The 17259-nt window shown below is 41.7% G+C and overlaps 1 protein-coding gene and 1 pseudogene across 1 annotated transcript; one reads left to right on the top strand and one right to left on the bottom strand.

The window, feature by feature from the left end:
* Positions 1 to 718: 718 nt before the first annotated feature.
* Positions 719 to 2040, bottom strand: LOC146522426 (uncharacterized; annotated as a pseudogene).
* A 3868-nt stretch (positions 2041 to 5908) lies between these two features.
* LOC146522425 (macrophage mannose receptor 1-like) lies at positions 5909 to 16019 on the top strand. The gene is made up of 7 exons (XM_085154824.1): positions 5909 to 6086; positions 7605 to 7673; positions 12327 to 12671; positions 13081 to 13407; positions 13609 to 13700; positions 14181 to 14274; positions 14410 to 16019. Exons 1-7 carry the CDS (start codon positions 6059 to 6061, stop codon positions 14415 to 14417), a joined length of 963 nt encoding a protein of 320 aa, XP_085010950.1. The 5' UTR covers positions 5909 to 6058; the 3' UTR covers positions 14418 to 16019.
* Positions 16020 to 17259: the final 1240 nt, after the last annotated feature.

The following is a 17259-nucleotide window of genomic DNA, read 5'->3' as shown; positions in this document are numbered from 1 at the left end:
CGTGCAGATCATGTCTATATTTGGTCAATTGGTCCATGACAAATTCTGGACATTTGTACAACATCCAAACAAGTTCCACAATTTGGACATCCAACCATGACGGTCAACATTTGAACTTTGGACTGCGTAATTTTTTTGAACATCTATGAAAGGTGCAGGACATTTACATGATGAATAAATGTAATTTTTTTTTAAAATTTACAAATCCTAATATTGATGTTTTCAATATGGTACATATGAATACGGATTATGTATTTATTCAGTAAACGTGGGTGAGTTTTGGGGGGTTATTTTACATTTTCCTTAACTTAATTGTTTGTAACCAGGTTAAATGTAAATGTGTTGAAAACATTTAAATCTATGTTAAAATGTAAAATAATAATGGTTAAAGTAAATAACTTAAGAGAGAATTTGAATTATATACGGTTCATTTTTTACAAGTATCCTGTGTTATTGTGAAAAGCTTTGTAAGAGGAAGTGAGTGTGTTTGTGATCATCCACGTCGAAACTCTTCATGTTCATGCTCTTCATGGCGTTTCGGCCGATGACACAAAATACCATCATGTGCTGGACTCGCTGGATCCGCTGTCCACCCGCCGTGGGATGACCCTCCTGCAGGATCCCCCCACCCAAAGGAAATACACCACTCTCAAGGCGCTGCTGCTGCTGCGCTACTCCCTCTCTGAAGAGCAGAGCGGCCGAGAAACTTGTCTCTCTCTCTCGAGCTTAAGTGATGGTACCGCACTCGAGTTCATGGAGAGCATGCTGCCGTTGCTAGGAATGGATGAAAGCGGATTCCTCTTCACTCACGCACTTCTTCGACAGCTGCCAGTGCGAACTGGCCTTGCCAACTCCCTGCTGCTGGCCACAAAGGATTACCACTCACTTGCAGAAGAAGCAGATCACAGTCTCCAGGCTACCAGGAGCTTCGGTATCCAGGCAATAGTTTCTGACTCACCGGGGGCCTCCAACTCACTGATGGTGGCTGGGATCGCGGCACTGCAGAAAAGTGCAGTGTTTTTACCATCAGCTTGACAGCGGCATGCCACCTTTGCAGTTTTAAGGCCTCTATCTAATAACACGAGCCAAGATGTAAAAATGGGTGTGGATCACAATCAGTCAAGATTTCTAGTGAACCCATTGTGAAACCTGGCCCCACCCTATCATGTTATTCACTAAGGTCAGATGGCCTAGGGTGTGAGTGGGTGTTAAGGTGTCTGAGAAGGGATCTCAAAACTGGATTATAGATGGCAGACAATTGGTGTAGTAAACCCCTGCCTCTGTTTAAAGATGGTCACTCACAGTGGACATAAATGGCTTCTTTCACTCCTTTTTCAAACCATCTGTCCTCTCTGTCCAAAATGTGAACATTGGCATCTTTGAAAGAGTGACCTTTGTCCTTTAGATGCAGATGGACAGCTGAATGTTGTCTCATGGAGGTGGCTCTTCTATGTTGTGCCATGCACTTGTGAAGTGGCTGTTTGGTCTCTCCGATGTAGAGGTCTGGGCATTCCTCGCTGCACTGTACAGCACACACCACATTGTTACATTTGTTTTTAGACGTTCTGTCTTTGGTATGAACCAGTTTTTGTCTGAGTGTGTGGCTGTGTCTGAAGTACACAGGACTGTTGTGCTTGGAGAAAACTCTCCTGAATTTCTCTAATAAATCTGCTACAAAGGGGAGGACAGTATTGCTGCGCTTGTCTTTCTGACAGTTGGTGTCTGATCTTCTTTTCTGTGCATCTTTGCTGATTTGATGAAACCCCAATTAGGATAACCACATGCTTCCTTTGCGTGCGTGTTCCCTTCTGGCTTAGAGGGAACATTTTCTGCCAGGTGTTGTAAGGTCCTGATTACTCCAAGTTTGTGTTCTAGAGGGTGGTGGGAGTCAAAAAGGAGGTACTAGTCCGTGTGTGTGGGTTTCTGGTAAACTTCAATGTTGAGGTTTCCATTCTCCTCAATGCACATGCCACACTCCAAAAATGGCAAACTGTTATCTTTTGTGTCTTCCCTGGTGAACTTTATGTTTTTATCCCCAGAGGGTTAAAACAGCATTTCTGTCACTGTCACAGTGTAACTCATTTTAACCCAGTAACCTGAAGGGTCCATCAAAGTGACCAATCACATTAGGACCCTGGCCTTCTTTGGGCTTCGCCTCCAAACTGTCAAAAGTCAAAGTGATCTGTTGACTTTCATGAGCATATAAATTGCCCACATCCGCTGTAAAACTACTGCAGTGCGAGCAAAGGAGAAACTATGATGGGGGCAGTGTTTTTTTGGCGACTTCTACCCATACGGATTGTTCAATTTGCACACAAGGAATTCAATTGCACCGTTAAAATGAAATGATTTGCTCAAATTATGTTTTTTTTCTCGTGCAGGACTTATGATATAAAGATCAGTCCATACTTGTGGGTTCAGTGGGTTATGTAGTGCAGTCTAGATAGGAAAAAGGGCAGAAGAAAGTTGGCACCCTTGTCTTGTTCCCCTGTGAAGTGTGGTGCTTGAAGATGTTAACCCAGTGATTGTGACTACAGTCTGTGGTGAGTTTTAGTGTTTTGATCCAAGGTAACAGACTTTTCCAAATCCAAATTTTGTAATGTAGAAGTAATTTACAGCTGACACCATCAAAAATGTTTGCTGCCTCCTGTGTAGTTACTATCGTTTCTTTGTAGATGTGATTTGTTTGATGAATTTTATTAAACAATATATGTTTATTATTAGCTTGTTGGCTGTTAGTAAACCCTGTTTCATTGATGTGAATTACAAATAAGGTGACAGTTTCAGTTCTGGTGGATAAAGCTTTACTTATGAATTAAATTTTTTTTATGATATATGGGTTGATAACATGAAGTGAAAGTATGATTTTTTTTTGGTTTTATTATTATTGTATCATTGTGTATTAATTCTGACAGATTTAACAAGTGCAATACTTGAATCAGCCACACCAAAATGCTCATGTGTTTACATGCTCAGATAGCTGAAGGAGGGAGAACATATTCACCCCTCCAAGCTCACTCATATAAGAAATTTCAAAATATCATTTCTAAGTAAAATTAAAATCTCTAGTTGAATTATTATTTATGAACACCAACATATATGTTTTTTTAAACCATAGCATTGTGACAAAAGTTTTCTCAGGACACTTTGCATTCTTGTGAAGTTCTTCTTACACTTTTACTGCTTCCTTAGGAGTTAAGAAAGTAAATAAAGCCAGGTACTAAAGGTCTAATGCACCTGATCAAATAAACAATAGTAAGTGTGACCAGCTCTTTAAGACCAGATGTTTCTGGCAGTTTGCTATGAACTCATGAATTGTACTGAAGGGAAATGTGAGATCAATTGAGCACCAGGTTAGCTCAGTGAGTGAGCAGGCGACCATGTGCCACATGACCAGAAAATAGCAGCCCAAACTCGAGTCTGACCTGTGGCCCTTTGCTAAATGTTTTTCCTTCTCTCTTTCCACTTTCCTGTCTGTTTACACTTTCTCTAGCCATTAAGGGCTAAAAATGTGAGACTGACAGCTAAGTGGGTGAAAATTCCTGTACAATGTGTGACTGTCACGGTTCACTGAGGACTCACACGTGAAACTCTTCGGTTTGAGGAGACACAGTGGGGTTTATTTCACATTCACCAGGTGTATTTACAGACAGTGCAGGGAACTGTGCTATATACAAGTGTGACAGGGGTCAGGACTCCAGAGAATCCAAGGTGGAGAGGACGGGGGGAAAGCATTCGTTCTTCTTCACTCACTCACTGCTTGCTTCCAGCTATTCTCCAATCATCCAATACTGGGGATCTTCACCGGGAAACAGGGATGGGTCCCTGGGATCTAAACATAGAGTCAAAACGTTAGAACAAAGGCATGGATACAACAGGAGTCTAATATTATGAGAGCTGAGATACACTGATGCGAGTCACTTAACAATCCAGTGATGAATGGCTGCTATCACTGCTGCCCACGTCAGTGAGACTCGGGTATTTCCAGTTCACGGGTGCGTGGGCCAAGGACGTGAACCTCACATAAATGTGAGTCCATTCTATTCCGTTTTATTTATACAACACCAAATCACAACAACAGACACATTTTTTGAATTTTAAGGTAGACCCTAGGGTCTACAATAATACATAAAGGCAAAACTTAACAATGACCTCCCCCCCATGAGCAACCACTTTGGTGACAGTGGAAAGAAAAAACTCTTTTAACAGGCAGAAACCTGAAGTGATCTAATGGGGTGATATGGTACTATAAGGTCATTAAGGTAAGATGGGGCCTTATTATTTAAGACCTTGTATGTGAGGAGCAGGATTTTGAATTCAATTCTGGATTTAACAGGAAACCTGCTCTCTCTTTCTAGTCCCTGTCAGTACTCTTGCTGCAGCATTTTGCATTAACTGAAGGCTTTTCAGGGAGTTTTTAGGACTTCCTGATAATAACGAATTACAGTAGTCCAGCCTAGAAGTAAAAATGCATGAACTGGTTTTTCATCATCACTCTGAGACAGGATATTTCTAATTTTAGAGATATTGTGCAAATGGAAAGAAAGCAGTCTTACATATTTGTTTAATATGTGCATTGAAGGACATATCCTGTCTTGACACCAGTGGGTCAGGGCACTGACCTCCTCCCTGTAAGTCGTCTCATCACCGTTGGTGATAAGACCCACCACTGTAGTGTCGTCCGCAAACTTCACAATGATGTTGGAGTTGTTAGTGGCCGTGCAGTCATAGGTGTAGAGTGAGTACAGGAGAGGGCTCAGTACACAACCCTGTGGAGCACCAGTGTTCAGTGTGATGGGGGATGAGGTGATGCTGCCCAGTCTGACCACTTGGTGTCTGTCAGACAGGAAGCTAAGGATCCAGCTGCAGAGGGAGCTGCTCAGTCCTAGATCCTGCAGTTTCCTGTCCAGCTTCGAGGGAACAATGGTATTGAATGCTGAGCTGTAATCTACAAACAGCATTCTTTTCCAGGTGTGAGAGGGCAGTGTGTAGTGTCAGGGCTATGGCATCATCAGTGGACCTGTTGTGGTGGTATGCGAATTGTAGAGGGTCCAGTGAGTCGGGTAGTGAAGAGCAAACGAAGTCCCTGATCAGCTTCTCGAAGCATTTGCTCACGATGGGGGTCAGGGCTACAGGTCGCCAGTCGTTCAATGAGGAGATGGTGGAGGATTTGGGTACAGGGACGATGGTGGCCATTTTGAAGCAGGCTGGGACTACAGACAGAGAGAGGGAAAGGTTGAAGATGTGTGTAAACACTCCAGCCATGCTTTTCCCAGTAATATCCTGTGACCTGTCCGCGCGGTGCACAGAGAACCCCGGTAGTTGTATTGCGGAGTCCGGTACCTTATCCAATAGCCAGGTTTCTGTGAGGCAGATCACACAGCAGTCCCGCATCTCTCGCTGGAATGAGATCTGTGCCCGAAGCTTACACAGCTTGTTCTCCAGAGACTGCACATTAGCCAGTAATAAACTGGGTAACGGTGGTCTGCTAGTGCGCCGTCTCAGTCGAACCAGAACGCCAGATCTTCTCCCTCTGCGTCGGCGTTTGCGGCCTCCAGGGTCAGAGAACAAAGGCGTCTCAGGTGAGATGAATGGGGGTATTTGTTATGGTATTTATGGTATTTGTTATTAAAATTATTATTGTATTATTATTATTGTATTAAAATGTAATCTTACTTCATTTTCTTAATGTCAGATGCTCCGGTTAGACTAGCCTAATGACTGTCACTGGCTCTTTAAATCTCTTTTGGCACACCTATAACCAAATAAGTTTCAGTGTCTGCATAGTTTCTTTGCATAGTGTGTAAATCATAAGACCTTCAGATTCACAGGAGGTTTCAGAAGCAAATCAAGTCATTGAACCGCATCAGGTACGTATATCTCTGAGTATAAATTATTTATAGATCAACCGTTAACTTTCTTTGCTTGTTGGTACTTGTTGCTGTACTGGTTGCAAAATATTTAAATGGTGTATGTGGTGTTGTATGCTGTAGTTGAGAAAACTGAGTATTAAGTTGCTGTTTTGCTTTTTTTTTTTCTAGACTACTTCTTCTGAATCATGGGTCATAAAACTCTCATTTGTGCAGGTAAATCCAAACAGTAAAAACATTTTTTTGTGAAGTAATGATGAAAATAAAAAAGAGTTAACTATGAAATAAATCAAAGCAAACTTTTTAAAAATTTTGTTGCAAATTTAGTCTTATAAACTCATTAAAGAGGGAAAAAACACAAGATTTCATAAATGAAATAAATTTGTTTATTTATTTTTGTTATTTAACTGAGAATAAAAAAACGGTTTCGTGGTAAAGAAGCTGAAAAACTGCATCGAATATCACTAGTGAAAATATTATGACTGAAAGCTTTTTGAAACTAACAATGATATGGGTCTATAAACATGTTGCAAAACCTAGAAACATCTTTTCAGGGTTGGAACAGGTCATTTCTTGCATGGCTGACATCTGGTTACAGAGATTTTTATATTCAGTGACTCATTTGTATTGCTTTACATGCAAGTCCACAGTATCATAGAAACTCAATAACAATGGTAGAGTTTAGCTTGGTGATACAATACGCTACCAAACTTTTGAAACAAACAGTGAGCTTGGTCTATAAACACTGAAATTTTGCAAACTTAGAAGCATCTTTTCAGAGTTTTAAGAAGCAATTTCTGTCACAGTCAGAGAGATCTTTTCATCCAGTGACTCATTTGCATAATTTTACATACAATTCCCACAGTGTATTTGAAACTCCACAAGAATAATAGAGTTTAACTGTGTTATGACAGAGTACAGTGCAATCTAAGGAGTTTGGAAAGAGTCTGGACTTCTTTAAGTTTCCTGATGATGTTTCATCTATCATCTGAGAAGCTTCTTCCATTCTGAGAAGAATTGGTGGAGTGTCCCAGATTTTAAGCCCTATTGGAAGTGTCCCTGACAGGGTCGTGGACCAACTATTGATAAATGCCAAATCACACGAGCCAAGATTTGAAAACGGTATTTAGAGAACTCTAAACATCCCCCATTAAAAAGACATGTCAAGAGACCAAATGTGATATGATTCTCTGCATTTATAACAAATCTAACACCAAGGTTTTTGCAAGCCTAAATAAAAAAACTGTATAAAATAATTTATAGGAAATGTTAAGCTTGCTCAGTTAATTGGTGTCATCGACATCAAAGGGGAGTTATTGTGTGTAATCGTTATAGAAAGATTTAGCCGTCCTGTACAAATGGGGAAGAAAGATGAAGAAAAAAAATGGATGGTAAATTATTATGTCAAAGTTAGGATTTTTGTAACTTTCCATTTTACAATACATTAGATATGAACAATTCTTTTTATTATTCATGTTTACTACCTACTAATAATGAATTACTTAGGAATTTAGTTAGGTGATTCAAAGACTATATGTCAAGATATGTGTTCAGTTTTAAATTAATTAATTATCATACATGTGTAAAACAATTGTTACTCTTTTTACTCTTTCTGTAACTTCATAGAAAATAACAAAAAAGATGATATATTTTTACATTCAGTTTGGATATATCATCAACTGAATATGGCAATATTCAGTAGATGAGTGCTAGTCATTCTTCTTTGGTTTGCAGGAATTTTCATAATGCATTTGATGACCACCACCAGAACTGCACTGCTTTCAGCAGGGTCCAACATAACAGGTAAACAAGCATGCACTGCAGTAGCTCAGTCAGTGTTTTGTTTAGTTTTTTTCATCCATCCATCCATCCAGCCAGCAATCCATTTTCTTCTGCTTGTCCGGGGCCGGGTTGTGGGGGCAGCAGCCCAAGCAGAGAAGCCCAGACCTCCCCCTCCCCAACCACCTCCTCCAGCTTGTCCGGGGGAACACCCAGGCGTTCCCAGGCAAGCCGAGAGATATAATCTCTCCAGCATGTCCTGGGTCTGCCCCGGGGCCTCGTCCCTGTGGGACATGCCCGGAACACCTCATCCAGGAGGCGCCTAGGAGGCATCCTTGTCAAATGCCCGAACCACCTCAACTGCCTCCTTTCGATGTGAAGGAGCAGCGGCTCTACTCTGAGCCCCTCCTGAAAGGTCGAACTTCTTACCCTATCTCTAAGGGAGATGCAAGCCACCCTTTGGAGGAAGCTCATTTCCACTGCTTGTATCCGCAATCATGTTCTTTTGGTCATTACTCACAGCTTGTGACCATAGGTGAGGGTAGGGACGTAGATCGACTGTTAAATTGAGAGTTTCATCTTTACACTCAGCCCTGTCTTCACCACAACAGACTGGTACAGTGTCCGCATCACTGCGGCCACAGCACCAATCTGTCTGTCGATCTCCCACCCCCTTCTCCCGTCACTTGTGAACAAGACCCAGAGGTACTTAAACTCCTCCACTTGGGACAGGAACTCGTCCCTGACCCGGAGTGGGCACTGGCGGAGCACCTACCAGGAACGAGTCTGGCCTGTTGCCGGCGATGCGGACCAAGCTTTTGCAATGGTTGTGTAAGGACTGAATGGCCCGTAGCAATAGGCCAGACACCCATTACTCCCGGAGCACCCGCCACAGCATCCCCCGAGGGACACGGTCGAATGCCTTCTCCAAGTCCACAAAACACATTTAGACTGGTTGGGCAAACTCCCATGCACCCTCAAGTATCCTTGAGAGGATGAAGAGCTGATCCAGTGTTCCACGACCAGGACAAAACCTGCATTGTTCCTCCTGTATCCGAGGTTCGACTAACTAACTCCGTGAATCGCTTTCTTATTTTGGTGGAGAGGTTTGTATTTCCCAGGGATCCCAGGGGACATGTTGTCTGGGGGCCTTTACCCTACCGGTAGGGTCTCCTATGGTAAATTGGTCCTGGGTGAGGGACCAGACAAAGAGCGATTCAGAAGTCCCCTATGACAAGACCATTGATGGAGCAGTTCACAATGTCTGGGATAGGGTTACCGGGGCCCCACCCTGGAGACAGGCCCGTGGAGGGTGCCCGAGGATGAGCTTCTGGTGGCCAGGCCTTAGTCCATGGGGCCTGGCCGGGCCCATCACCCACAGGAGGCACTGTAGGGGCATTTTGAGCCAGGCGGTGGCCAGGAGTGGAGGTCCTGGCGGACCAATCCCCGGCTACCAAGACTGGCAATTGGGACATGGAATGTCACCTCTCTGGTGCGGAAGGAGCCTGAGTTAGTGCGTGAGTTTGAGAGGTACCGGCTAGATATAGTTGGGCTCAATTCAACGCATGGCTTGGGCTCTGGTACCAGCAAATGGTGGACACCAGAAGTGAGGGGAGCCACCAAGCTGAAGAAAGAGTCCCATCGGGCTTGGTTAGCCTGTGGGACTCTGGAGGTAGCTGATAGGTACCGTCAGGCCAAGTGGAATGTGGCGCGGGCAGTGGCTAAAGCAAAAACTCGGGTGTGGGAGGAGTTTGGAGAGGCTGTGGAAAAAGACTTTCGTACTGCCTCAAAGAGATTCTGGCAAACAGTCAGACGACTCAGGAGGGGAAAGCGGTGCTCTACCTGCACTGTGTATTTTGCAGGTGGAGTGCTGCTGACTTTGACTGAGAAAACTTTCGGGCGCTGGAAGGAATACTTCAAGGTCCTCCTTAATCCCACTGACACATCTTCCGTGGAGGAAGCAGAGTCTGGGGATGAATTGGATGACCCACCAATCTCTGGGGGCGAGGTCACTGAAGTAGTTAAGCAACTTCTTGGTTGCAGAGCCCCTGGGGTGGATGAGTTCCGCCCCAAGTTCCTTAATGCTCTGGATGTTGTAGGGCTGCCTTGGTTGACACTCCTCTACAGTGTTGCGTGGAAATCAGGGGCAGTACCCCTTGATTGGCAGACCGGGTTGGTGGTTCCCATCTTTAAAGGGAAGCCCGGCTATTAAGACATTCTTGCGCTAAAATAGAATAGAATAGAATAATCCTTTAAATGTCCCACAAGGGGAAATTTGGTTGTAACAGCAGCCAAAAAGACAAATATACAAACAAACAGTACACAGGACACGGAACAGAAACAGACACAATTTTCTTACATATTTACATTAAGGACAATGGTTACTATAAACAGAGAGTACTGTACAGTTATTAAATTAAATAAAAATAATTACAGGTAAGAGGCAAACCAGGTTGTAGTGCGAATTGGTTAATTAACTAACTTATTGCAGTTACAGCATTGATGTAAACATCTATGTTTGTTGGGAGCAGTTCAGATTGTACAGTCTGACAGCTGCAGGGAGGAAGGACCTGCGGAAACGCTCCTTCATGCATCGAGGATGCAGCAGTCTGTCACTGAAGGAGCTCTGCAGTTCAGCAACATCTACATGCATGGGGTGGGAGACTCTGTCCATCAGAGATGATATTTTGGCCAGAGTCCTTCTGTCTCCCACCACCTGTACTGGGTCCAGGGTGCATCCCAGAACAGAGCTGGCCTTCCTTATGAGTTTATCCAACCTCTTCCTCTCAGCTGCCGATAAACTGCTGCTCCAACATACCATACTGTAAAAAATGACAGATGCCACCACAGAGTCATAGAAGGTTTTAAAAGCGCTCCCTGGACTCCAAATGACCTCAGCCGCCTCAGCAGGTAGAGTCTGCTCTGACCCTTCCTGTACAGAGCATCAGTGTTGTGGCTCCAGTCCAGTTTATTATTCAGGTGAACACCCAGGTACCTATAAGAGTCCACTATCTCAATGTCCACTCCCTGGATGTCAGTGTGGTGGGTCTGCGTCTCCGGAAGTCCACCACCAACTCCTTCGTTTTCCCGGCGTTGATCAGCAGGTGGTTCTGCTGACACCAGTCAACAAAGTCCAGAGTCCACTGTCTGTACTCTGAGTCGTCCTCACCTGTGATGAGGCCGACTATGGCAGAGTCGTCAGAGAACTTCTGTAGGTGGCAGCGTGGGGAGTTGATGGAGAAGTCTGCAGTGTAGAGGGTGAAGAGGAACGGTGCCAGCATAGTTCCCTGTGGGGCCCCTGTACTGCAGACCAGCGTGTCAGAGACACAGCCCTGTGACCTCACATACTGTGGACGTTCTGTGAGGTAGTCCAGTATCCACTGGGACATGTGATCCTCACAGTGCTTCCAGGCTTCTCCAGGTGAGTCAGAGCTCGGTGCAGGAGGTAGATGATGGCGTCCTCCACCCCAATGCCAGGCTGGTAAGCAAACTGCAGCGGATCCAATGAAGACCTCACCAGGGGGCGCAGATGGTTTAGAACCAACCTCTCGAGGGTCTGTGCTATGCTAAATATGTACTGTGCTTTCAATAACACATATGTGGTATTAAAATACGCCAAATGTTTTCCTTTTAAGCACATTTTACATAAAGCCGATTTACCAGTAGGCCGCCATTGTTATTTACTTCTCAATGCACTCTGGGTAACCTTTCCAGTTTGAACCAGAGCAACCCGAGAGAGAGAATGAAAATAGTCAACCGCACTTAGTTTAGATGAAGACGAAAACAATCCGTCACACGAGAACGAGAGAGTGAGGGAAAATTACTGGTGTCTATGCGGCTACTGCTTGCCAATGGCAACGGCGACTGAGAAGGTTTGTTGTAAAGCACCAAAACTTTTTGAAGCCGTATGTCTTAATCCAGATGTTCTTTGGGCAGCCCTTGTTAGCCTCCATGACCAGTATCCAGTCTTTAAGAAAGGGGACTGGAGGGTGTGTTCCAACTACAGGGGAATCACACTCCTCAGCTTCTCTGGGAAAGTCTATGCCAGGGTGCTGTTAGTTTTTTCAAATACATTTTTATATTTTTTTGAGCAATAATAAACCCAGCTGGATTTTACTAAAATTGAGGAGATTTTTTGGTGATTGTAATGACAGTGCATTAATACATTGTCATACTTAAAGGGAAAACTAAAAGTAGTAAGATCAGCTTAATCTAATAATTTCCAGGTTGTTTTTTTTTTTTTTTTTTTCAAGCCAAGAGGACACAGTTGGGTTTCGAGCCATATCTGAACTGAATTCTTGGCCAGCATTTATTGCAGATCTGTTTCTGACTGAATATTCCTGAGACCTTGATGTGTTTATCAGATTTGCCAACCAATTAATATTTTAAAGTTGCAGACGTTTTTCATCTCTTAAAACCAGCTTGTTTCTTAAATTCCTTATTTCATGTTTCTTGATTTCACGAGACAGATAATTCATTGGAACAAACTCACTGAAAAAAAATGTATTTTAGAATAAAACAGTTATGAGATGGGAAACAAAATATATTTTTGGTTGTTAGATTTAACTTGAGTAATCCGATGTGTATTTATGCATGAGAAAGTTAATACTCTTTGGTGATGCAGTTTGTCTGTTTTTAATTGAAGAAAGAAAGTCTAATCTGCTGGTTTTTTTTAAGTGCTTCAGGAGTATCACTTCATCAATAAATCCCTGACCTGGTATGAGGCTCAGAGCTTCTGCAGATTAAAGTACACCGACTTAGCAACCATAAATAACATGGATGATGAAAACCAGCTGATCAACACACTGGGCAGTAACGTGACATCGTCATGGATTGGACTCTACAATGGACAGACCAACAGGTGGCTTTGGTCTGATGGCAGCGGTATAGCGAGCTTCACCCAATGGATCCCTGGTGAACCAAGCAACTCTGGAGGGGTTGAGGCATGTGGACAGATGTATGATAACGGCCTCTGGAATGACGCGTCATGTGGATTAGCCATGGCTTATGTGTGTTATGAAAGTGAGTAAATGACACAGTGATCTTTAAAGCAAATGTAAACTGATGCAATTACATACAGTGATTAAGATGAAATAAAACCTTCAGGATTTTAATATGAATTATTTAATGGTGAAGATAAATATGAATTTATATTTCTTATATCTAAAACAAAGAAAGAAAAATCATTAGCTGGGTAGCACACAAAATGATAGCCCAGGTGTGATTCTTTTAAATGTGTGCACATATATGAATCAATACACAATTACAATGGTTTAAGGCATTTTTTTTTATATTAGTTTTTTGTCACTAGCCACACTATGGCCCTCCTAAATGTAAATCTGGCTCTAAAAATCTTACCTGATTTCTACTTTTCTTGGAAGAAAAAAGATGTCTAACTTCCTTTTATTCCTCTCTCTTTGTATGTTTTTAGTTCAGCAGGATGGCAGCAAGAAGTATGTGGTTTACACACAGGGACAAACCTGGCCGAACAGTCAAGATCTGTGCAGGCAGATGCACACTGATCTGGCATGTGTGCATACAGCACAGGAAAATTTAGCGATTGCTGCAGTTACAAACGTAGTGTGGTTCGGTCTGTTTAAAGATTCCTGGTACTGGTCAGATGGAACAAAGACCTCCTTCAGGTACTGGAAAAGAGGCGGAAGTTATAGTGGAAAATGCGTTTCTGTGGAAGGATCACAGCAGGGACGCTGGGTACCAGCTGACTGTAACCAGAAAGCAACATTTATCTGTGAAGGCGGTAAGTTCCTGAAATACAAAAGCAATAAGTCATTTCTTGGAAAAAGTGTGATGTCAAAACTCAGATAGAAAAATAATAATATTCATAATAAGGATCGCAATCAACACAACAGCTTTCTTCTTCCTTTCCTAGATGTAAGAGCATGCATCAAGACAGTCTAAATAATGGCTGAGATTATATTTCTGTGTTTGTATTCTGCAGGTCTCAAGCTAAAGAAGATGGTCATAAAGATGAAGGTGCAGTCTGATGTGGATCTCACTGACTCTACTACTTCCAGCCTATTCCTACAGAAGGTACAAACATAGCTTCAAGGGTCCACCAGGGGAAACTGGTTATACTGCAAGAGTTCATAAAATTACAGTAAACAGAACATCAACCAAAAACTACCTACAGAAAAAAATAATACCAGTATGCAAAAAGTTTTGAGTAGAGTCAAAAATATAATAAGAGTAATATTTTCAGTGAAGAACATCTGAAGCACTCTGTTATTTATGACATCATGAACTCCTCCCTGAGATCTTGCTGTCTAGCAAGACTGTCAATTCTATTTTTATACATAATACATTATGGTCTGTTTGTTTTTGAAAGTAATAGAAACTAAATAAAAATATTTAAATTCAACACTTAAGTATCTCCTCAAAGTCCAACTGATGATTTAAAAATGGTTTAGTTATTATAGTTATCTTAATGTTACACAGATAGGTATGAAGCTGTGTGCTAAATCTGGAGAGTATGTCAAACAATTATTTTCTTTGATCGTATTTTTCTTTTAGTTGGAAACAATCCTGAGAGATCAAGGGGTGACTGATGTCCAACTTAAATATAAACGTGTATTTCAACCTCAGTTGAAGACCACTGAGAACGCGGGTACGAGAGGCCTCCCTACAGGGAGCATATATCATGCTAACCTTAATTCGAAACATACCAATCATTTTGTGCAAATTAATTTAGTAAAAAAACAAACAAACAATCAGTGAAAAGGTTTTTTTCCTCTCTTTACAGGATGCTGAGTGCAGAAGTGCCAATGTCGTTTTACTGCAACATTAGTGGTTATAGTGGTTTGTAGAGCTGATGGATGGAAACAGATTATTTAAAGATTGTTGCTTTCCCCAGCAAATTTATTTACCCTATACTTGTGTAGTTCATAACAGCTGATGTAGATTCTAACCTAAGTTATTAAGTAAATTAAACTTTTACTTACTTTAAGAGTGTAATTAAAACAGTAGATCTTGTCCTCATTTACCCCCTAAGGTTTTTGGTCATAATATTGTAACTATGGGTGGGAAGAAGAACCTATGCAACATAACATTAAATATTGTAATAATATGAACTCAAAATCAAAGTGCTAATAATAGATGCAAATCACTTTCAAGCTTTGAAAACTTTGCATTACCGTGCTTTGGACATGGCATCTAAGTGCTTTATTTTGAAAAGACAATTGTGTGAAGAATTTTTTTTTCTGCTTCTTTCAGTCAGTAGAAAAAAAACAAACATATTTATAGCTGCAACCAGACTGCTCCATTACTTTGGTAGTGACTCTCATGTTTTCATTTGGTCACCATATTGTTATACAATAGCCATCTCTCCTAATCTGTGTTTATGGAGGCATGTGTTCTGTCTACAATAAAATAACTCTCTGAATGTTGAACCTTCTTATCCAGTGTTTTTCTGTTGTATTTATTCCCCCATGCCTCACAGCACAGGTCTGAGAGAGATCATTTTTAAAACTAACAGTCTGAGATCACCCGGACAGGTAGAATCTCAGCCATGATAAAACTTTTCCCATAACTCTGGTAAGATGTTCTAGTCTATCCCAAAAAAAAAATACAGTCATCCACAGTGGCTTCATGTGTCTGGCCCGTCGGTGTGTGGGAGCTGAGTCTTCAGTCCTGCAGAGAATACATGCAGGAAGAGGTGGAACTTCATTTTTATGGGCACACAATCGGCCAATCACATGCAAAGACTGAGATCACACCATTATGTGAAAGAAGGGCGGATGTTCTGAAGACGGTGGTACAGGCCAGGTATGCAGAGAGACGGGGAGCCGCATTTAAATGCAAGCGTGTCAGAAAAAGTAACAAGTGAACACATAAAATGAGCAGCATCTGACTACATTTCACTGATGTTGGAGACTGCAAAGCTGAATGCAGGATTTATAAAATTAGGAGATGGATAATGTGATACGCATTTTTATTTTTTAGCCATTTTCCATTGTGGAGAATAAAAGGTTTGAAACTTTTCCAGGCTTTAAACCTCATGCGTCCTCCCTATTAGCAGTGAATGCATAAAAACAAGGCTTTTATGAAAACACTGAATAAAAAATTTCTTCTTGAAAAAGACTAAATGTACAGTTCAGTATTGAATATTACATAAAATAAACTATGTACAAAGTGTCTTTGAATGGCAGAGATGCAGAAATGTGTGCATGTAGTACAAAGGTATTGCTCGTGTCTGAGTGCATAAATGAGTCACTGGCCTGAATGTGGCATGAAGCCATTTATAATTCTTACTCAATTTGATCTGCTGCTCACCACAAACAAGCAAGTAGAAAAAAGTAGAAATTTTGGACTTTTATTTATATTTTCACAGGTTTTACACTTTTTCCTACTGATAAAAACCTCCCGTATGATCATTACTACACAAAGTAATTATGAAATAAACAATTAATTAAATGTTCCCGGTATGTGAGGCAAGAGGGAGTATGTTATGTTATGTGAAGGTGCAGCCAGAGCTCTGTTCTTGTTGTGTTTCTGGGTGTAAAATAAAGGACTTCACATTTAACTTTAACTTGTGATCTCCTCATAAAAAATCTGCCTAACATGTCTCTGCAGCAGCAGGAGACAATAAACATGTGACAGTATGTTGTGGTCAGATCTTGTTGCTTTGTCTGTGTAAAAGGAAGGAAGCAAAAACTTATAAAAAGTGTTTGTGGTTGTTACGACCCGGCTCAAAAGCCGCAACATAAAAAAGGAGATGAATACCAGAGTGTTAGTGAGAAGAGGCTTTATCTTAAAATGGCATAGCAGGCTGGCTCAAATGGCTGGTACCACCGAGGCAAAGCCTAGTGAGCTCCCTGGACGCTTGCCTCAGGTATGCTTTTATCCACACCTGACTAGGTGTGGTCAATTAGCACCAGCTGAACACACTGAGCAGATTAGAGGCTGCAGAGGGACGTAACAGTGGTCTTCACAGTTCTGTGGTATCTGCTGTGCTGCTTCTTCACTCTCTCTCTTTACAGAAAGTTGTAGAAGTTTTCAGATGTGTCACTGCTGGATGTGAGGATGGGAGCCACTTTGCTCTGTGAGCTGGGCCTATTCTGTGAGTACATCACTGACTTCTATTTTTTGATTCATACTGATCCATAAACGTGTTTTAGTAAGAAGAATGGAGCATCAGTCTTTTGTACCATTTCAGGTCATGTGATCAGAGGACTCTCGTGTTTGTTACCAACATGTTTGTTTGTAGACTGGATTAGATTTTAGTGCACTGACTCAGATCAGAGTGGAGCTGATTGAGCTTGTGTAAAAATGGATTGTTTAGCTTGTTAATGTCTGAAGTTTCTGTCTTTATTGTAGTGCTCTGTACGCTCCTCTGCACTGGACATGCTCAAGGTGACTAAACAGTTTTCACTTTATTTTATTGACTTCTTTTTATTCATTTAGTAAAGATTCATCTTTATTAGGCATTCATTTTTAATGGTTATGGTTAGGGTAAGGGGTTAGGGCAAACATTATGTCAATGAAGGTCCTCACTAAGATAGCTGAACGAGTGTGTGTGTTTGTGTGTCTTGTGTAAATGTTGATACTAAGGTAAAAAAAAGTGTAATGTGATTTGCAGGAAGTTACAGCGAGA

The sequence above is a fragment of the Neolamprologus multifasciatus genome, chromosome 3 (assembly GCF_963576455.1).
Source record: "Neolamprologus multifasciatus chromosome 3, fNeoMul1.2, whole genome shotgun sequence".
Classification (NCBI taxonomy): domain Eukaryota; kingdom Metazoa; phylum Chordata; class Actinopteri; order Cichliformes; family Cichlidae; genus Neolamprologus; species Neolamprologus multifasciatus.
This window is presented reverse-complemented; position numbering and strand designations above follow the sequence as displayed.